The sequence below is a fragment of the Plasmodium gallinaceum genome (genome assembly GCF_900005855.1).
Source record: "Plasmodium gallinaceum strain 8A genome assembly, contig: PGAL8A_v1_141, whole genome shotgun sequence".
NCBI lineage: Eukaryota > Apicomplexa > Aconoidasida > Haemosporida > Plasmodiidae > Plasmodium > Plasmodium gallinaceum.
In genome coordinates, this window is record NW_021628302.1 from 889,433 (window position 1) to 912,718 (window position 23,286).

Here is a 23,286-nt window from a genome sequence, read left to right on the forward strand (position 1 = left end):
AAAAAAAAAAAAATTTAAAAGAAAATAGAATAAATTATAATAAGGTGTAATAAAATAAAATAAATTATAATAAAATAAATGATAATAAATTATAAAAAATTAGAAAAAATAAAAATGTTATTTTTTAACTATTCTTCTCTATCTAAAAAAAAAAAAAAAAAAAAAAAAAAGAAAAAAATGTTAGATACATATAAAAAAATAAAAAATAAAAAAATATAAATATATTTATGTTAATATATAATTTTTATAGTTTTAACTTACTCCACATTGATAAATTGTTATTATATCCTGAATAATTGTAATTTCTATTGTTATAATTACTTTGTTGTTGATATTGTGTACTTTGATAATAATTCTGTAAACCTGGTGGTGTTTGTAAAGCATAACTAAAATTATTATAATTAAAAAAGGTATTGGTATTATCTCTTGTTCCATTGTATCCATTACTATTACTGTAATTCCTATTAAATAAAATGAAAAATATAATTCAAAGTAATGCTTAAAAAAAATAAAATAAAATAAAATAAAATAAAATTATAAATGTCTATATATCTATATATAAAAAATTTTTGTTGATTTCTTCAAATTTTTTTTACTTACAAATTATTACTGTAATTGAAATTATTTTTATTGTTTCTATTATAATTATAATTTATGTTATAATGATTTAAACTTTTCTCATTAATATTATTCCAATTATTTCTATAAGCAGTTACTGTTGTATTTGCATTATTTGTTGTTACATTGTTATTCAAATAATTATTGTTTTGTTCTTTTTCTTGAGATATGGCAAATCCTGGAGGTATGTTAAAATTGTTAGAGTTTATATTATAATAATTACTATTATGATACAACTGCTTATTTATAAAACTATTTTGATTATTTTGAGTTGAATTATTTAAATTATTAGTTTCTACTTTCCCTGTTAACGAAGAAGAGGTAGATGATGCAGTATTTTGAGAATTATTTGGATGTATTTGACTTTGTGAATATTGATTAATAGAAGCATTCATTAAATTTTGTTGATGCTGTCCTGAATGTTTATTTTGATTATGTTGATTGGAATGTTGATTATTTAAATTATTTTTATTTTGAACATGTGTTTGCTTCATTGTTTGAATTTGTGGTTGCAATTGTAATTCATTTATATTTTTATTTACCTGTTGCTTATTTTTTAATTCTGCACATGATATATTTAAATTCGGGTTAACATTGTTCAGATTATTTAAAGATAAATTATTTAATCCATTATTTGTATTTTCTCCACACGAGTTAATATTTGTTGAGTTTTGATTTGAATTTGTTGGATTATCGTGTGATAAATTTAAAGGTTGAAGAGATCCAGAAATTGAAACTTCTCCTGAATTACTTAAATTATCATCATCTGTGTTTAACTGATTTTTTTTTACATTAACATTCATAAAATTTACATAGCTGTTCATATGTATATTATTATTATGTGCATATAAATTATTCTCATCAAAATTATCATAATTCATGTTATAATTAAAATTATTGTTATGAATACTATTACTTTTATTATAATGATTATTTATTAATCCATATTGAGGAACCAATGCTTGTGTTGTATATCCATTATAATGCAAATTATTGTATGGATAAGATAAATTAGTAAATGAATAATTAAATTGATTAGCTAAACCTGGAGGTGAATTATATGAATTGTACATGTTATTATTATTAAGATTATTCATATTCATATTTATTAAATTCATATTATTAACATCTGTATTTGTATTCTTATTACTCATATTTGCAACTGTATTATTATTATTATTTGATGACAAATTATTATTTATGGAACTTTGTTGACTCTGTAAAATTTTTTGCGAAATTTGATTAAGTTGTATAGAACTAGAATCTTCTACCTCTTGTTCATAATTTTTATTTCTCAATGTACTTTGAACATATTTATTATTTTTCCCATTAATTAAAACAGATGATGAAGCATCTGGAGGTGGAGGAGGTGATTGGTTAATAAATACAACAGAAGAGTTATTTAATAATTGTTTTGTATTTTGATTAGCACTAATAGAATTTTGCATTTGTTGATGAGTAGAAGATGAAGATGTTTCATTTTTTGAGAGAGATATATTTTGTGATTTGGAATTTATATGAGAATTTTTGTTAGATGATGAAAAAATTGATTTTTGTTTGTTATCATTTAAGATATCATTGTTATTGTTATCTTCCCTTTTTTGGTTTTTATTATTTTTTAAATCTAACTGTTTTACTTCCTTTTCTTTTTGCTCTCTCATATCGCTATTTTCATAATTTCTATTCCCATCTTTATGTAATGTTGGATGATTGTCATTATTTATTGTTAATGATGATTCTACACTATAATTTTTTTTTAAACTATGTTTTTTTTTGCTTTCTGATGTCATAATTTTGCTGCTGCTATCATTATTATCACCTGTATTATTATTTCTGTTATTTTTTATTTCATCTATCTTATTTTCTGATACAATGTCAATGTTTTCTATTTGATCTCCACTTATATTTATATTACCAAAAAATATCTTTTTATTTATATTTGCCATTAAGGATATATTAGGCATATAAATTGGTATTTTAGTTTTATCTTTTCCATCTTTATCAATTGATATAATCTTCTCTGGTAACGTTTTTTCATTATGTTCTGATATTTTATTCATTTTATTTTTACCTTTTTTAGAATCACATGGTAAGAGACTTTTTGTTTTTATAGATATATTATTATTTAAAATATTTTTCTCTTGATCATTTTTCTTTTTCTTCTTTTTTTTTTTTTCTTCCAACTCTATTTTTGTTTCATTTTTTTTTTCTTTTTTCTCTTCCATAATTTTTTTATTAGAATTTATTTCTTTCTTCTCTGAATCATTTTCGTTACCAATATTTTTTTCTTTTTCCATTTTAGTTTTATTTTCATTTCCTTTTTTCATTACTATATTTTCTCTATTTTCTATTGTCTCTAGGTTACTTTTATTTTCTTCATTAGAATGTAATGGATTGAAAGAATCATCATTTGTAATTTTATGTTTTTTATTAATAGATTCATTTCCTTTTTTAACCATCTTACTATAGCTCAACAAATTAATATCTTCATTTTCATTTCCTTTGAAATCTGAAGTTAAATTTTCTTCTTTCGATAAATCATTTTTGTGTAACTTTTCATTACATTTACTATTCCTAATATTTTCACTGGATATATTCAAATTTCCTGAAATATCTTTTTTCTTTGGTTTCATTGTTTTATTATTGTTAAATAATTCTTTTTTATTCACACTATTATTTTCTTTGATATTTTGATCTTTTTTTAATTCTTTTTCATTTGCATCTTTTTTTGTTATAATTGAGTCATTCGTATTCTCAATTTCATTACATGTATTGCTACTACCTTTTGTTATTATAGATACCCATAATTTTTCTGGTTTAGTATTTTTAATAGGTATTAACTGACATTTTGATTTTTTTTTTTCTTTTATTTCATTTTTATCTTCATTTATATTATTCAATACATTTGATAAATTTTTTTTGTTTTCATTATCATTTTCTTCTACTGGAGGTTGCTTAACAGTGTTATTTACTATAGATGCATAAGATGCATTATAATTTGTTTTTTCGTTTAATGCTTTCATATTCATATCTTTTTTATTATTATCATTTTGTTCAGTGTTAGTTACATCATAATTTAATTTTTGCCCTGTATATGGATTATATTCAAGATCTATGCTATTTTTGCTAAATGTTCTCTTTTTTCTAAAATTTTTCTTGCTTAAGTATCCCTTCTTTTGATTTCCTTTAGTATAATTATTGAAGTAATTATTACCAGAATTGTACAAATTTATTTTATTATTCAGAATAGAATATCTCTGCTTTATATTCCTTGAAATCAAATTATCATTTAATGGTTTATTATATCTATTATAATTTTTAAAATATTTCTCGTGATGATTAAAATTATTATATCTAGAAAAATTATGATTGTGACCATTTGCTAAATTCACATTAGGAGAATTTTTATTTTTAAAATCTTTTTTAATGAAATGTTCTTCATTTGACTTGTATCCCTTTTTATTTTCTTCCATTTTATGATTTTTTCTATCAAAATAATTAAAATAATTATTTTTGTTACCCTTTTTGTTTAATAATTCATCTTTATTCTTAAAAAAATTTTCATTGTTTATATTATCTGATTCTTTAAACAAACTATGGTTTTTTTTATTTTCTCCTTTTTCCTCCATTGAATAATTCAAAAAATCATCATCACAACTTTCATTTATACTATTTTTTTTTTCTTCTGATTTTATTCCTTTCTTTTTTTTACTTTTTTTATTTTTTATGTCCTCATTTCCTATTCTTAATTTTTTATTTTCTACATTATGATACTTGCTTAAAGTTTCTTCTATCCTTTTATTTTCTTTTATATCTTTATCCTCTTGTATATTTTTATTAACATCATGTATCATTGAAACATTTTCATTTTTATCATTTAGATTAGGGAAATAATTAGTTTTGCTATTACTAGAAAAAGTCTTTTTTTGACCTACTGTATCAACATTTGATGTACTTTTAATTTTTTTTTGATCTTTTTCTTTAGAGTTAAATCCTTTTGAAAATAACTTCTCTATTTTTTTATGATTTTTTCTTCCTATGTTACTTTTTTTATTATTTTTTTCACTAGGTTTCTTACTTTTTTTGCTTTTCACCAATTTCCATAATCCTTCTTCTTTTCCTTCCTTAGATTCCATTATATTACATAATTCTAATTGAATTTTCTCTATATCAAACTTGTATAAACTAATAAAATTATATACATCTTCTTTGTTATATCCATAATAATCTAAAATTGGTGAAATTATTTCAATTAATTTTTCAGTTCTAGGAGAATAGCATGATTTATCATCTATTTTCTTTTTTGATAATGAACTCCACTTATTTTTGTTTATGTTTTTTAAGGTAATAACCATTGTTTCGTTACTGTCTAATTTTTCCATTATTATAATGAATTTATATATGCATATTTTTTTTTAATTCCTTTTTTTTTTTTTTTTTATTGTATTATTTTAAACTCATATATATATATATATATATATATATATATATATATATATATGTGTATTACTTATAAAATTATTTATCTGAGTATTTATATGGGAAAGTCTTTTACTTTCTTTAAAATTATTCTAGATATATTCTATAATTATATATATAATATTTTTTCCTTCTTTTATCTTTATTATTGTATTATAATTCTTATTATTTCTATCTTTGACAAATATTAAAAAAGAAAAATATATATATATATATATAAAGTTTATTAGTAATATAAAAAAAAAAAAAAAAAAAATAGAAAAGTAATATTAATAAAACTAATATATCTATATTTCTAATTATAACTTTTCTTTATTTTTTTATTTTTTATAAATATATATTTATTTATATTTGTCTTTAATAATAATAGTGAAACCCTTTTTTTTTTTTTTTTTTTTTTTTTTTTTANTATTTTTTTTTTTTTTTTTTTTTTTTTTTTTTGGTAAATTCACATATATATAATTTACATGGGGTATCAATATATATATATAAATATATATATATATCGATTATGTTTTTTATTTTTCCTCTATTAATTCCATGTAGAGAAATAAAAACAAAATAATATATTACTAAAGAGTTTAAAAAGATTTACTAGTAAATATCATTAATGTTTATTATAATAATATTAATTTTCATTTTTAAAAATAAAAATTTATAGAAAAAAAATGAAAGAAAGAAAAACACATATATATGTATTTATTAAAATACATACAAATGTGAAGCGTAAACTATTAATTGCATACTTATAAAAATGAATTAAAATTTATTACAATATATAAACAAAAATTAAAAAAAAAATATAATTATATACATTCACTTTTTTATAAACATTTTCAAAACGATACAACTCATTTATAAGAAATGAATAATTAGAGAAATTATAAAGTATATATATATATATGTATATATATATATATATTTATATATATTTTAAATATTAATAAATAAAAAGAACTCTATTTTATACTTGAAGTTCATTAGAATATTTTTTTTATATAATGATGCATTTTTTTTTTTTTTTTTTTCTTTAATATTTTACATATTCAATGTTTAATTTATGTAATTTATAACATAAGATTTTACAAATATTAAAAAAATGCTATGTCGTAATAACTGTAAAATAAAAATAAATAAAAAAAAAAAATGAAAATATAAAAAATTTAATAATTTTTTTTTTTTTTCATGATATAAATAAATGTACATTTATTTTATATTTTGTTAATTGTTAAATATAAAAATTATATTTTTCACCGGAGGTATACATATATATATTTATATTAAATATATTAATATTAAAAAAAAATAAAATTCACTTAACAATTTTATTCAAAGCACGAATTCATAGAATTTTACAAAGCCAAAAAAAAAAAAAAAAATAAAACATTTTTTTTTACATTTATAAAAATACAAGCGGACATGCATAGCAAATTATTTTTCATTTTATTATGTATTTTTTTTTTTTTTTTTTTTTTTTTTTTTTGCAGTTTTGACACAACAAAATTTATATATTAATAATTATAAAATACATTATTATTTACTTATAGAAAAATATTTTTTCTCCTTATCATTTTTGTTTGTTTGTTTTTTTTTTTTTTTTTTTTTAAATCNAAAGCCAAAAAAAAAAAAAAAAATAAAACATTTTTTTTTACATTTATAAAAATACAAGCGGACATGCATAGCAAATTATTTTTCATTTTATTATGTATTTTTTTTTTTTTTTTTTTTTTTTTTTTTTAAATCCTTTATTTATTATATGATGTATTTATTAATATCACTAAAACCTTTCAGATATGCTTGAATTTATATACATAAAATTTCACTTATGAAAAAAATTAGTGAGTGAATGGTTAAATGAATGAATAAAAAAAAAAAATTAATATAAGTTTTATTCCATAAATTTATTAAATATTAATTTTAATTTTAATTTTTTTTTTTTTCCTATGAAAAAAGAATTATATATACATATACATATACATACATATAAATATATATATATATACATGTTATACATATATATATGAATTTATTTGTTAAAAATAAGATTTATGAGTTCTTTTTTATAATTTTTTTTTTTTTCTATTTTTTTTATAAAAAAGTGTATGTACAATTTTAAAATGAAAGGGTAAATTGCAATTTTTAAAACTATTAACTGTAATAAAGAGAAAAATAATTTTATGTATAAAAAAAAAAGAAAAAAATACACCAAAATAAAAAAGATACAATATAAAAAAAAAAAATTTTAAACGCACACAATAAATTTCGCGTAAATTTATTTATAAAGTTGCACATGCTTTATATAATATAAAAAAATTGCTTCGTTTTTTGTGTATTCTAAAATATTTTTTAAAACAAGTATTTTCTGTAAAATATACAAAAATTAAACTGTTTATTATTTTCGCTTATGAAGTACCTAAGCATGCAGATTATCATTAAATATGCATATTCATAAATCTAAATTTTTTTTTCTCTTCTTTTATTTTTTTGTCAATTCATTTAAAATAATTATTTAAAGTTATATTTCTATATATGCATTCATATATTATATTTGTAGTTGCCTCTTTAAGACAATTGTAAAGTAATTAAAAATGTAATAATATAGCTACTGTTAGATTTCTTCAACTTTATGAAAATTTTTTATCTTTTATGCATTGTTAGAATAAAAAAAAAAAAATAATAAATATTAATTTATCGAAAAATAAAAAATTCCTAATGCTTTGAATAAATTTTTAAAAATTTAAATAATAAAAAAGCAAAGAAGATAGTTGGGTCTCTAGGGACAAATAAGAAAAATAAAATTTTTAATGTCTTTTTTTTTTTTTGGTATATACTACTTAGTGGCTCAATTATTTTTTTTACCTTTTTTTTTTTTTTTTTAATATTCCTTAATAACATAAATCACCAATTCTTCACATTAAATTAAAAAGGTTTCTCCTTTCTTTTATAATCAATTTCTAAAATATGTTTTCAAAAGAAATGCAAAATTAAAATTTAGAATATAAAAATGTAAATGTCAAAAAAAAAAAATTATTAAACATGAAAGAAAAAAATTTTATGATGTTTGTTTTTTAAAAGTAATGGTATACTAATATAATACATTTTTATCTTTACTATGGATACAATTTTTTTTTTTTTTTTTTTTGATTTCGAATATATTTTTATAAAAAAAAAATATATAAGCCAACCATTTTACATTTTTTTCTTATTTCTTTATATATTTTTACTCATGCATATATATATGAATTTTATTTTTTATTCCTTCAAATAAAATAAAAAGTAAAAATTTTCTATGATGGAATAAAATAAATCTTTAAGTTTCATAAAGGTTAGGAAAAGACAAAATAGAAGAAATTTTTTTTCCTAAAATAAACATATATAATAAATGTTTTAAGATTTTATCAACATAACAAAATAAAAAAAATAAAAATATTTTTGATGTAATGCATAAATGAAAAAAGAAGAGATAATAAAAATTTAAAAATGATTTTAATTAAAATTTCTTTAGAAAAATATGAACATTGTAGAAAAACCAAAAGCCTTTTTTATTTGTAAATTTTTCTTTTTTTATTATATTTTTAGAAAGCCTTCCTTCCAACTTGATCCATTGGTACATTAAAAAAGAAAAAGAAAATAAAAAGTTATAAAAAAAAAAAAATATAAAAAATACATTTATGAAATTTTAATATACATATAAAGAAAAACAGGAATAAATTGTACTTGAACTCTATTAATAAACAAAAATTTAAATACTGTTTAAAAAAAATAAGAAGAAAAAGACATTTTTTTTTATTCATTCATGAAAAATAAAGAAAAAAAATTATAGGATATAAGTATATCAAAAATATATATATATATATATATAATAAATAAATAAATATCTGACCAACATAGAAAATGCATTATAGAATACTAATAATGTTTAAAGCTTTTTCTTTTTTATAATTAAAACAATTTATAAAAAACATATATATATTATTATTTATTTAAATATTTCTTTTTTAGAGATGTAAAATAAATAATAAAAAAATTCCTTACGTCTGTGTTATTCAGATATTGGGATTAAGCTATTACGGGCAAAGTGTGTGTCTATATATACACGATGTATGTTTTTTTTTTTAAAAAAAAAAAAAAAAAAAAAAAATGTGGTAATATAGATATTTTTTTCTTATTTACGAAAATGTTTATAGTTTTTTCCTTTTTTTTATATATTAATACCACCAGAAGAAAAGAAAAGTAATAGAAAAAAAAAAAAATAAAATAAAATTTACATATATATATATACATATCAAGTTGTTAATTGCATAATGAAAATTTCAAAAATTTTATAGATGAAAAATTGGAAATAGAAATATGTGAATTTTTAGAGAAAGAATATGGCAAATTAAAAAAGGATGAAGTAAATAATGTATGCATATATAATATTGAAAGAGTTAAAAAGAAATGTATCTATGGTTATAATGAAGAATCTGAATACTTTTTAAAAATTTATTTTTTATATCCAAATACAGTTAATTTTTTTGCCAGCTTACTGAAAAAAAAATTATTTAAAAATCGAGTTTGGGACTTATATGAAGTTCATATAAATTATATGCTACATTTTTTATGTATGAAAAACATTTATGGATGTTCAGAAATATATGTAGACGAAAATATTCTCTTTCGAAAAAATTTCTTCAGTGAGATAAATTTTGAGTGTTATATGAAAGAAGATAAGTGGAATATAAAAAAAAAGTATAACATTGAAAATATAAAAAGAAACAAATATTTAGACATAAATTCTCCTACCTTCTTTACTAACAAAACAACAAATGTTAATTTTTCTCATTTAAAAAGAGAAACATTTTATGATATTGAATGTGATATAAAACATCAACATATCTTGAATAACGAAATTTATTCATATGAATTTCAAAAGAATAAAATAAAATGGAAAAAAGAATTATGTTTTGATCTCCCTATTAATCATTTAGACTCTTTTTCAAAAATATGGATTAAAGAAAAAAATAGATGTAAAAGCATAAATTTTAATTTAATAAAAAAAATTTTTTATTTTGAAAATAATGAAAGTGAATTAAATTTTGATTCTTTTGAAATATTGACTGATAGAACTAAAAAATTATTTAACAGTTTTTTAAAATTTATAAGTAAAAGAGAAAATGGAGAAATTAATGAAGAAAAAGAAAGAATAGATGGAAAAAACGAAGAAGATCAGTGGAATGAAGAAAAAATAAGAATAAATAAAGAAAATATAGGAATAAATCGAAAAAAAGGAGAAGAAAATGAAACAAAAATAGAAAAAAATGATGAAAAAGTAGAAGAGATTGAAGAAAAAATAGTAACAAACTCAGAAAAAAAAGAAAAGTTTGGGGATCAAATAAAAAGAATTGGAGAAAGAAGTGAAATGAATGAAGAAAAAATAATAGATATTATAATGATAAAGGATAATGATGAAAAAATAAGAAGGGTTGGAGAAAAGAGAGAACAAGATGAAGAAAGTGAAATGGTTGGAGAGATGAGAGAAAAAGATGAAAAAATGGAAATGGATAGAAATAATGGAAAAAAAAATGAAAAGAAAGTTGTTGGAGACATAGAAGAGAGTGAAAAAAGAGAAAGATTTAGAAAAATAGAGGAAAAAGGAGAAGAACAATGTTCTCCTTATTCTCCATTGATAGAAAAAAATTCATTTTATAATAATAATACCATTTCACATGAAAACATAATAAGCAACAAAATTAAAAGTATAAATAATAATTTAAATCATAGAATAAATTATAATATTAGTGGTAGTCACAAATTAAGTAATGATAACTTAAATTTAGAAAATAATAAGATTTTAGATTCGAATAATGAATTTGAACAATTATTTATTAATTCAGTTAATTCCACTGAATCTTATATAGGAAAAAATGAAAAAAGAATTTTTAAGACTATAGAGAGTGTTATTACTTCTAGCAATGGTATGAATGAAAAAACAATAGAAAAATCAGTAGAAAAAACAAAAGAAAATACAGTAGAAAAAACAATAGAAAAAACAATAGAAAAAACAATAGAAAAAACAATAGAAAAAACAATAGAAAAAACTTTATCTGATAATCATAATATAAATGAAAATAATTCTATAAGTGAACAAATGCATAAATTGGATTTATGTAGTAACAATAATGAAATGAATACACAAACTCATTTAACGAATGCTTATGTATTTAATGAAGGACAAAAGGAAATATTTTCAGAAAACAATAATGAAAGAAAATGTATAGCATCATTCAAAATTAATAATGAGAGAAAAGAAATTATTAGATATACATATAAGAAAACAGCACCCAAAATAAAACGATGCTTTTCTATTTATAATGATTTTTCAATTAAAAATAAGGAGGAAAACAAAGATTATTACACAGATGGTGAAAATGAAGATTGTAAAAATTTTGTTTTTAAAAATAAAATTAAATCAATAAATAACAGTGAAAATTTGACTAATAGTAAAAAAAAAAAAATAAATATAAAATATGGAAATTTATTTTTCCTTGAAATTTTAACTAAGATAAAAAATGAAAATTGCTATTCATCAAATTTCAATGATGACGAAATAAAAGCTGTTTTCTATTTAATTAGAGATGAGAGACTCATGAATTATTTTGAAGATTATGAAGATTGTGTAGGTATTATAGCTACTAAGCCATTTCCAGATATTTCAAATTATTTTATAGAAAAAGAAAAAAAAGAAAAAAACTTAGTATTTTACCCAAATATAAAACATAATAAAGGTATTTATATTTGTAAAGAGAAATTTATAGAGAATCAAGAAAAGGAAAATAACAATGTAAATTCAATAAAAGAAAAGATATATAAAAATGATGAAAGTGATGAATTCAAAAATGATAATTTAATCTTTTTTGATTTTAATATTAATTATGAACAAATTAATATATGTATAGTAGAAAATGAAATAGAACTTATAAAAAAATTAATAGATAAAATTAATTTTTATTCTCCTATTAGTATAATTTCATATGAAAATGATAAATATAATGTTAATTATATTAACCAAAGATGCCTAGTTTTGAAAATGGGAAATTTTTATAAACTAATTAGTAAATTAAATGATCATTGTGATTATAATGATTTAAACAACACATATAATAAAAAAATAAAAGGTAAAGTAATTGAGAGTTTATACAAATTAAGTAATATTTCTAATATTTCTTTTGAAAATTTATGTAAACATTATTTAAATATAAATTTACCTAGTATCAGCAAATATACCCTATATTATTGGTATAGCTTTTGTAAAAATGTACAAAATGATAATTTAAATAACGAAGATAATAAATTAATAAATTATAATAATAATAATTATGTACATTTTCCTTATAGATATATAACTGTAAGATATTTTTTAATGAGAATTTATTTTTCACAATTAATATATAATAAAATAGGGTTTTTAAAAAAAAAAATGAATTTCTGTAAATATATTCATATGGATTTCTTATCCTTAATTAATAGGGGATCACAATATATTATTGAGTCATTTCTTCTTAAAATGTCTTTAAAATATGATTTTCTTTTATATTCTCCTTCTAATAAAGAAGTATTTGATCAAAGACCTATTTTACATACCCCTTTAGTACTGCAACCAAAAAGTTCGATTAATTTTTTTCCACTTTTAGTTTTTGATTTTCAATCTTTATATGCATCTATTTTAATTGCCTTTAATATTTGTTTTTCAACATGTATAGGAACATTAACTTTAAAAAGAAAAAATGATAAAACAAGTGAAAATAAAAATAATGGAATTTTTATTGACACTCAAAAGGAAGTTTTTTCAAATATTAAAAGGAATAATTTTGAAGAATTAAAAGAAGATGGTAGTGATTCAGGAAACCATATGTTTATTTCAAATAAATACAGAAATGTTGAAAATGAATCATTCACTAATATGAATCAGAAAACTATTTCCAACAATAGATTAAAAGAAGTTAACTTTAACAAAAAATACACAGATTGTTGTTTTAATTATAATTATGGTAACAATTTAAACAATGATAAAAATTTTATTGAAGATAAAGAGGAAGAAATGCCATTTGAATTTTTAAAGTTGGGTGTAAAAAAAAAAGACAAAAATATTATGAACAAAATTAAAAATTTAAAAAGTAGTGATATCATTATAACCAGTAACAATACTTTATATGTGAAAAAAAATAAAAGAAAAGGCATTTGTATTCTTTTTCTTGAAGACATTTTGAAAACAAGAATAATGTTAAAAAGATGTATTGAAATCTATGATAATAAAATTTCAGGAAAATTAAAAGAAAGAATAGATAATCTAAAATTAATATTAAATGTTGCTACTGGATATATAGGAGCAAATTTTTCAGGAAGAATGCCATGTGTTGATATATCAGAAAGTGTTATTAGTTTAGGTAGGAATTTTTTATTATTCACGATTGAGTATATAAGAAAAAATTATAAGTTTTTACAAGTATTATATGGGGATACTGACTCTTTATTTTTATTAAATCTCTCCGATGATATAACTTACTCTTTTAAAATTGCATATGATATTTTAAAGAATATAAATAATATTTTGCCGTCACCAATGCATTTAAATTTTGAAAAAATATATTTGCCTTCTTTACTTTTAACAAAAAAAAGATACTTTGGTTTTACATATAAAAATGAAAATGAAGATAAACCTTTTTTAGAATTAAAAGGAATAGAGAGTGGAAGATCAGATCAGTGTAATTTAGTAAAAAATGTATTAATACAGATTTATTTTATCTTTTATTATTTCAGAAATAATTCCTATTTTTCATATTGTTGTTGTTGTTGTTATCTCTGTAGAAATTTTTTTTATAATTTTGTTTGTTCATGTAAAAAATCAAATATTCATAAAACATATCCATGTTTTTTATCAAAAATATTAAAAATAATTTTTCAGTTGTGTAAAAATAGTGTACCTAATAAATTAGAAATATTAGAAGATTCAAATTTTAATGAAAATGATAAGATAAAATTTTATGAATATCTATTGAAATTATTAAATTTTGATGAACATAATATTTTTTTGAAAGTTTTGAACTTTTTGTATAAAGAAAAGTACTCTTTTATATCGTATATATTTATGCATTTTAACGAAAATATTTTAAAAGAAGAGATTAAAAAAATAATAGAAAAGAACTACACAAAAATAATTAATAAAAAAAATGATTGCTGTTTAACTAATCCTCATAATATTTTAAAAATTTGCTTATGTGTAAAAGAAATTGATCAAAATAATAAATGCGACAAATACAAATGCTTTTGCAATATAAAGCAAGGATTTTTTTTTTTTAATACAAAAAGTGATAAAACGAATTATGTTTTTAATACAAAAATGTTTTATTCTCATTTATCATTACATTTAAAAAATATCTTAAGTGAATTTTTTAATCAAATTTATGATAATAAAATTCCTTATGACAATTATATAATATATAAAAAAGTAAAATTAGGTACATATAAGGGAGAATTACAAGGAAATCAAAGAAAAGTTTCCTTACCACCACAAGCAGTAGTTGCTAAAAAAATTTTAAAAAAAATTCCATATATTACTATTTGTTATAAAGAAAAAATTCCTTATATTATTACTAAAAAATTAAAAACAGATAAAATTTGTAATTCTGTATCTCATCCATATTTTATTAGAGGAATTCACAAACCTTGTATTATTCATGAAAATTTTGACTATAATTCCAATTCTAAAGATAATCATAAAAAAATAATAGAAATAGATAAAATTTGTGAAAGTAAAAATTGTATTAATTATGGTGAAAAAGAAAAATGGGAAAACAATACAAATAGCATTAAAGAAGATAATAAGATGTTTTCTGCGAAAAATATAAAAAAAAAAAAACTAAAAGAAATAAACTTTGAATATTACATACAAAATTTAATATTGCCACCACTTGAAAGAATGCTAAACTTACTACCTTTTTTCCCAGTTAATGCAAAAGAGGTTTTTTATAAGACAAAAAGACAAAATACCTCTAATAAAAAAATACTAGAAATTTCTTCAATAAAATCTAATAATACAAAAGATATTTTAAAAAATAATGAAAAAGTAGAAAAATATTATGAATTAGCAAATATTACAGAAGAAAAGGATAAAAAAATAGAATTAATGAATGAAGAATTAGAAGAAAAAAAAATAAAAAATAAAATAAAAATAAAAATAGAAGATGAAGATATAATAATAAGAAATAAAATAATTAAAAGTTATACTGAAATAAATAAGTCTCAGAATGTAATAAAAAATTTAAATAAAATTTGTTTAATGTGTTCAAATTCAGAAATGGAAGCTTTAGCTTGTCAATATTCAATACACTGCAAAATATTTCTTAAAAAGGTAATTTTACAAGAAAACATTTCAAAAAATCAAGAGATTATAAAAAGGCTTATTTGAATATAGTTTTTTCTTTAAAAAAAAACAAAAATTTTGGAGGTTTTCTTATATATTAAAAAAAAAAAAAAAAATTTTTATTAAGTTAATAATAAAAAAAAAAAAAATTATAAAATAAAATAAATTAACTTTAATAAATGTATAATTTAAGAATTTTTTTTTTAAAAATATATTTGGATAAATTTTTTTTTTTTTTTTTTTATATATATAGAAAAATAAAATTTGATTTTTAAAAAATTTTGGAGAATATTGTATAATTTAAAATTTTATCTTTTAAATAGCTACTTGTATAATATGATATTTCAATTTCCTTTTAAGTATAACATCCGATTTATATATTATTATGTTTATGAAAATTATATAAATATATGTAAATATGTATAATTAAATATACATTTTTATGAATTTTAGTGTTTTCCCTTCTTTGAAATAACATTTTCATTTTGAGTTAGTTAAATATGGTTGACATAAATAGAGCAAATTAGCAGAGTTAATATTTTTTGTAAAAGTAACAAGAGAATATTCATCAGCAGAATTAATAAATCCTTCTTCCTTTGATATATCACAACCGTAATTAATTAATGTAAGTAAATCATTATTAAACAAATCCTTTTTTTTTGATAGATAAGGATAAACACCCCATGTTAATTGTAATTTTCTTGCTAAATAGACGTTTTCTGTTATAACAATAATTGGTGCTTTAGTTCTTAAATTACTTAATTTTTGAATTTTGTTAAATTCATTGGAAAATAAAATGATTGATTTTAAATTGATATTATTACTTATATCTCTTATACTATATATTAATTTTTCAAAATAAGAATTATTACTATTATCTTCTTTTATTTTATTAAAGTTAGAATTATCATGAAAGAGATTATTTTTTTGTTCTATATTTTTTACTTTATCATTTTTTTTTTGTGCATATTCATAATAATAATAATCATTTTCTACATCTTTAATTATTCTATTTTGCGTAGAGGCAGTTAAAATTGGATAATGTCCAGTAGCTGTTTCAGCAGATAACATAACACAATCAGATCCATCATATAAAGCAGTCGCAACATCACTAATTTCTGCCCTAGTTGGTGAAGGTAAAAACCTCATACTTTCTAGCATTTGTGTAGCAACAATAACTGGTTTATTATATTTGATTCTACATAAATTTATAATTTTTTTTTGTAAAATTGGTAAATTAGATAAATTTGTTTCAATTCCTAAATCACCTCTTGCTATCATTATTCCATCTGACTGTTTAATAATATTTTCTATGTTTTTCACAGCAGACGGTTTTTCAATTTTCGAAATTATATAAATTTTATTTGCATCATTTAATATTTCATTATTACTGTCTTCATTTAAAGAAATATTTTTCGTGTTCATATTATCTGTATTATTGTGATTAAATTGATTTTTATTTCCCATAATATCATCATAAATATCGACATCTGCTTCACTATTTTTATTGTCTTTTATATGCAAATTCTGACCTTTGTAAACATCATATATTTTTCTATATTTTTCATAATTTTTTAAATAATAATTATGATAATAATCATTGACTTCTTTAATATAAAAATCGTTTTCATCATCAAAATCTTTTATTTGTAAACTTTCTAAATTATAATTAATTCTATCTTTTCTTTTATTTTTATAAAAATCACTTTTATAATAGTCGTTGATAATATTTTTTAAGAAAAGCAAATCATATTCAGTTTGAACAAATGAATATCCTAAGAAATCTACTTCTTCATTTATACAAAATAATATATCTTTTATATCTTTCTCATTTAATACTTCAATAGGCATAATCATATTAGGAATACTAAATCCTTTCTTACTATACAATTTCCCTCCTGTTATCACTTCTACTTTTATGGATGTATTTTTATTATTTGTATCATAATTACTTTTAATTACTTTCATTTTTAAATTTCCATCATCTAATAATATAATTTGACCAATATTTATATTTTTTAATAATTCCGGATAATTTAATTGTACTCTATTTTTATCTCCTGGTTTATCTAACAAGTCAAAATTAAAATAGTCTCCTTCTTTTAATTCAACAAATGTATTTTTCTCTTTTTCATTATCTTCATTCCTCTCAAATTCTCCTATTCTAATTTTGGGTCCTTGTATATCTCCTAAAATTCCAATAGATGTATCATATTTCTTTTCTAAAATTCTAATAGAATCAATTATATATTTTTTAATATTTTTCAAACCATGAGAAAAATTTAATCTAAATACATCAATCCCACTTAAATAAAGTTTTTCTAACTGCTGAAAATTTTCTGATGCAGGACCTATGGTAGCAATTTGCTTACTTTTAGTAAAAGATATCTTGTTTTTTTTACTTAATACATTTATATCATTTTTATTTTTTAATATTTGTGTTTCATTATGAGCTAATATATTTTTTTTCTTCTCTAAATTTTTATTTATATTAATATTATTAAGGAATAATAAATTTTCTGTTTTTTGTATATATAATTTATCATATATTTTTTTGTTATTTTTTAACCCATTAACAAAACATTTTATTAACTCAATAAATAAACAAAAATGGATTATATTCATTTTCTTTTCTTTTCTTTTTTTTTCTTTACATCAAGTTTTTTTTTAATAATATATATTTTTGTAACATAGAAGTTTATAAGAGATATGTTTTTGTTCCTATTTTAAAAAAATTTTGTGGATTATGTTACCTTTTACTTTTAATTTTTTCTTTATTTTCTTTTTGTTTTAATATTTTTTACTATCTATTATTATTTTTTTTTTTTTTTTTTTTCATTTTTAAAAAATCTTATTTATTTATTTTTCTCTATTTTTTATTTATTATTTTTTTTTTTTTTATTTTTTCCTATATAACATTTTTTTTTTCCATACCATATTAAGATCATATTTATAAATTTTTTTTACGACGTATTTTTTTTTTTTTTTTTTTTTTTTTTTTTTCTCAATTAATGTAAAGCTGGCATGATAATGTATCTTTTTTTTTTTTTTAATTTTTTTTAAATTATTAAGCTTCAGAATATACATTAGATTTTTTAATAAAAGGTGTACTATTAAAATTTTAAGTTTTACACTTTTTTTTTTTTTTATTTATAGCTCTTATCTAATTTTCTGTTTTTCCATTTCAAATTATTGAAGACTGAATCCATGAAGCATTAGGTTATAACATTAGATTTATTATGAATATTTTACATTTATATGAAAATATTCTTTAAATATTTAAAGAAAATCTTTTCTTTTTCTTTAATTCTTGATAAAAAAAAATAAAAAGTAATATAAGTATATGTAGTATAATTTTTTATGACAAACATGAAATTTTTCATTTTATTTTGAGAATTTTATAAATTTGGATATAAAAAAAAAAAATAAAATAAAATAAAATAATTAAATAATATATTATAAATTGAATGTTTTAATTTCATTTTTTTTTTTTTTTTTTTAAAGACAATATAGATGTCTAATAAATATAGAACCATTATTTTTACTATCTTTTAAAAAATATGTTTACGTAATTATCATAATATTCAAAATATTTTATTCAAGATTTTGAAATATAAATTATATTGTAAAAAAAAAAAATAAAAAAATTTGTATATTATGTTTATTTTTGTTTTTGGTTTTTTTTTTTTTTTTTTTTTTTTTTTTTTTTTGTTTGTACTGACGAATTTTCTATTTTTAATTATGATTAATCTTTATTATTGATAAATTGAACAACTCAAAGAAGTAATTAAAAATGAGAAAGGCATGATTTGTATTTTCATGAAGACTATAAGTTTTTATTAATAAGAAATCATTTTTCTTATTTTGAATATTCTCTGTAATTTTAATATAGAATAGAAAAAAAAAAAAAAAGATTATGCATTGAACATTTTTGTTTAACAAAAATTACGAATAAATATTCTAAATATACTTTTTTTAAAAAAAAATTTCTATTTTTTATTTTTTTTTTTTTGTTTTATTAAATATGATTTACAATAAGTATATTAAAAAATTTAAAAATACAAAAAGGAAATATTGTGATGTATTAGAAAATAATGAAAAAGAAAATAATAATTCATCTAATTCTTTTTTACTTAAAGATTTATTAAAAAACCTCATATTAAAATTCTATTTTAAGACAATTTTAGATAAAATCTACGAAAATTATCAAAAAAATAATTATTTTTTTGAAGTATTCATATACATAGATGTTATAAAATTGTAAATGTTTTTATAAAAAGAAGAAAAAGAAATAATATAATTTAATATATATATATAAAAATATACATATATTTTTAATATAGAATTGATTCAAATAACTCTATGGGTTATTATATAATGAAAAACTATATTGAATTTGCAAATTCTTTTAATGAAACTTCATATATTTTATTATCGGAATTTTTAAAAAATTTTAAAGTAAGCAAAAATATATATTTTTAATTTTTTGCATAAAAAATTATATAAAAAATATTAATTATTAGGAGAACAAACAGACGAATATCAACTTATCGGTTTATTTAGACATTATTATAAAAAATAAATTTTTTATCATTTTTTTAATTCCACTTAATACTCCAATTAAAGTATGCTTAAAATAATAAAGAGTAATGAATTGAAATTTATAATATGATATTTTTTTTAATGTTAATAAAAACATATATATATATATATATATGATATAAAAAAATATTTAGACAGATTGTATCTTAAATCTAGGAAAATCAAATAAATTGGAAAACAACTTTTATAATATAATTGAAATAATTAACGCAACATTAATAAGTAAAGATAAAAAAAGTTTTTTATATAAATCTTTTTATATGAGAATATGCGAATGTTCAAGTAAATATTTACCACATCAAAATGTTATTGTAAAAATTAATAAACTAGGAGATTTATATGAGTAAGTTATAAATTTAAAAAAAAAGAATTAAATACAATAAATCTAAATTTAATGATTAAAAAAAATATATATATATATATATAAATTAAAAAAAAAAAATATAATATTAAACAAGCCTAGTATTAAATCAATGCATATATATATGTTAAAATTATGTATTTATAGAAATAAAGAAGCTAAAGAAATATGCAAATTATGTTATTCAAAAGAATATGAAGAAATAATAAATAAAAGGAAGTTTAAAAACTTTTTCACTTTAAAGTTTTTTTTTTCAAAAACTATTGATGAATATAATAATAAAGGTTATTTTATTATATTTTATTATATTTTATTATATTTTATTTTTTATATGATAATATTATTTTATGTTAATTTTTGTAATTAATAATACATATACTTTTTATTTATTTTCTTTTTTTTTTTTTTTTAATAAGATGAATATACAACCTTTGAAGTGTTGTTTCAAGATATCAATGAAAAAACTGAAAATTTTGAAATTGGTATGAAATACAATTTAATTATTGTGTCTATTCCTAATAAGGTACATCAAAAAATAAAGACAATATACATTTATATATATATATTTATATATACTTATATATATATTTATATAATTTTAAGTTAAATAAAAATAACATCAAGGGGTTACATGTTGGTAGTCTTTGGTTGTTAAACCACAGGAAAAACATTATAGTAATAACAAAAAAAAATTTTGTTTAATTTTTCAACTTATTCATTGTATATATATATATATGTATATTTTTTTTTATTTATTTTTCTCTTTTTTAGAAAACAAGAAAATTTGAATATAACATGCTATCTTTATCAACAAATGTGAATACGTTATTATCTACTGAATGCTTTAATTATTTATTAAATTCTCAAAACTTAAATGGTAATTTGTAATTTTTTTTAAAAATAAATATATATTGAAATTTTTTTTTTTTTCTAGATTTATTTTGAATTATCTTTTAATTTTTTCTATAGATATGAATAGTATTATAATTGATATATTAAAACTCCCACAGAGTAATTCTGTTTTAAATAAAATTTGTAAAACGACCAAATTAACACTAATTTTAATTAGTATAAGTAATAACTTTTTAAAATATTTGAATTTGAATTCATTTGCTTATGATATATTTAATAAAGTAAATAAAAACAAGAGGTACAAGACTTTTATTAAGGAAAATATTTCAGCAAGTAATAAACTAAAAAGAAAGTATATTTAACATAATAAAATATAATATTAATTTATTAAATTATAAGAAAATATTTTTAAATGAACATTGAATAATATTTTATGAATTTTTATTTAAATATTTATTTAAGAAGGGATGAGAGCACCCCATTGTTTTTTTATATGCTTAGATGAAATACTGATGATAGAAATGGTTAAGTTTTGCAATTTTTTCTGTAACATTAAGCTTCTTAATGTAAAAAAGGATTCTTTTAATATATTACTTACTCAAAAATATGATATACTAGTCATAAATATAAATAATTTAAACAATTCTCAAATTAAAATATTAGTAGAAATTATGAAAAATGGAATTTACAGAAATAAAAAATTTTCCATACCAGTTTCAACTACATTTTGGGTGTATTCAGTAAAATCATTTATAAGAAATGAGCATGTATAAAAATTAAAAAAAAAAAAAAAAAAAAAAAAATAAAAATAAAGAAATATATTTCTTTAATATGTTATGAAATAATTTTATACAAAATATAAAATTTATAGGAATTCAATTTTTATATTAATGAAAATTTATTAGCTCGTTTTGATTTTTTGTTTGAACTTGGTTTTGAAAAAGATGAAGATATAATTGATGAAATATTAGGAACAGTGGATAATACTAATATAGAAAATTTTGATTATTATTTTGATTTAAATAACAAATATTCATATTTAAGGAAAAATAATTTATCTTATTTTGAATTCAACGAAATTAATAATATATCTAAATCAATAATTCATAAATATTTCAATATGGCTTCAGATTTATCAACTCTAACCATGTAAGTTAAGACATATATATATAACACATTGTATTTATATGTTGTTATTATAACATTCTTTTATATATATATTTCATAATGGCATTTTTTAACAACAGGAAATTCATAAAATGATACTTTTTTTTTTTTTTATTATATATAGATATCATATAGGTATATCTGAATTACTATGTATCAGTGTATCTATTTTATTAAAAAAAAAAGAATGCTTAATTGAACATGTTGTTTTAGGACTTTTTTTATATGATAAATTTGTTTCTTCTACTAAAAACAAGTTAACACAATTTGACAAAAATATTTTAAATAGTATAATAAACCCAAAACAAAACCAAATTACTTCATTTCAAAAATTAATGAATTATTTTTCATCATATTTAAATGCTACTATGGATTTATAATATATGAAAAAACATGCATACTTTTACATCTTAAATATTAGAAGTATTAAAATAATAGACTATTAATGAAGAAAAAGAAATTTTGTGTATTCTCAAACAGTTGAAAACTTTCCAATTTTTTCAAATTTAAATTTTAATTTTTTTTTTTTTTTTTATTATTAACATAAATATCAATAACATATAAATTTGCATAAAAAGAAAAATTATTTTATGTTGAATAGTAGATTTAAATATTTCTTTAATGATATATTCTTTAATTTGAAATATTTTATTTTTTTTTTAAATGTTAAAAAAAAAAAAATAAATAAAATAACACATAATAAACATTTTATTTATTCATGTTTATGTCTATTTTTAGTAATATATTTTATTTATCGTAATTTTTTTTTTTTTTTTTTTTTTTATTATAATCTCATAAAAAAAAA

At 18.0% G+C, this 23,286-nt stretch overlaps 4 protein-coding genes across 4 annotated transcripts; 2 read left to right on the forward strand and 2 right to left on the reverse strand.

Moving 5' to 3' along the window:
- Positions 1-128: 128 nt before the first annotated feature.
- PGAL8A_00495500 (conserved Plasmodium protein, unknown function) lies at positions 129-5,000 on the reverse strand (the record flags this gene model as incomplete). The annotated part of the gene is made up of 3 exons (XM_028673758.1): positions 129-142; positions 262-461; positions 601-5,000. 3 exons carry the CDS (start codon positions 4,998-5,000, stop codon positions 129-131), a joined length of 4,614 nt encoding a protein of 1,537 aa, XP_028530178.1.
- A 3,608-nt stretch (positions 5,001-8,608) lies between these two features.
- Positions 8,609-15,544, forward strand: PGAL8A_00495600 (DNA polymerase zeta catalytic subunit, putative; the record flags this gene model as incomplete). The annotated part of the gene is made up of 4 exons (XM_028673759.1): positions 8,609-8,704; positions 9,100-9,198; positions 9,285-9,330; positions 9,426-15,544. The coding sequence occupies 4 exons, from the start codon at positions 8,609-8,611 to the stop codon at positions 15,542-15,544; spliced, it is 6,360 nt and encodes a 2,119-aa protein (XP_028530179.1).
- Positions 15,545-15,979: 435 nt separating this feature from the next.
- Positions 15,980-18,124, reverse strand: PyKII (pyruvate kinase 2, putative; the record flags this gene model as incomplete). The annotated part of the gene is made up of 1 exon (XM_028673760.1): positions 15,980-18,124. The coding sequence occupies one exon, from the start codon at positions 18,122-18,124 to the stop codon at positions 15,980-15,982; it is 2,145 nt and encodes a 714-aa protein (XP_028530180.1).
- A 1,399-nt stretch (positions 18,125-19,523) lies between these two features.
- PGAL8A_00495800 (conserved Plasmodium protein, unknown function) lies at positions 19,524-22,861 on the forward strand (the record flags this gene model as incomplete). Its single annotated transcript, XM_028673761.1, has 12 exons — positions 19,524-19,759; positions 19,843-19,957; positions 20,023-20,124; positions 20,236-20,444; positions 20,610-20,746; positions 20,879-20,985; positions 21,066-21,137; positions 21,234-21,339; positions 21,432-21,647; positions 21,777-22,054; positions 22,186-22,463; positions 22,606-22,861. 12 exons carry the CDS (start codon positions 19,524-19,526, stop codon positions 22,859-22,861), a joined length of 2,112 nt encoding a protein of 703 aa, XP_028530181.1.
- Positions 22,862-23,286: the final 425 nt, after the last annotated feature.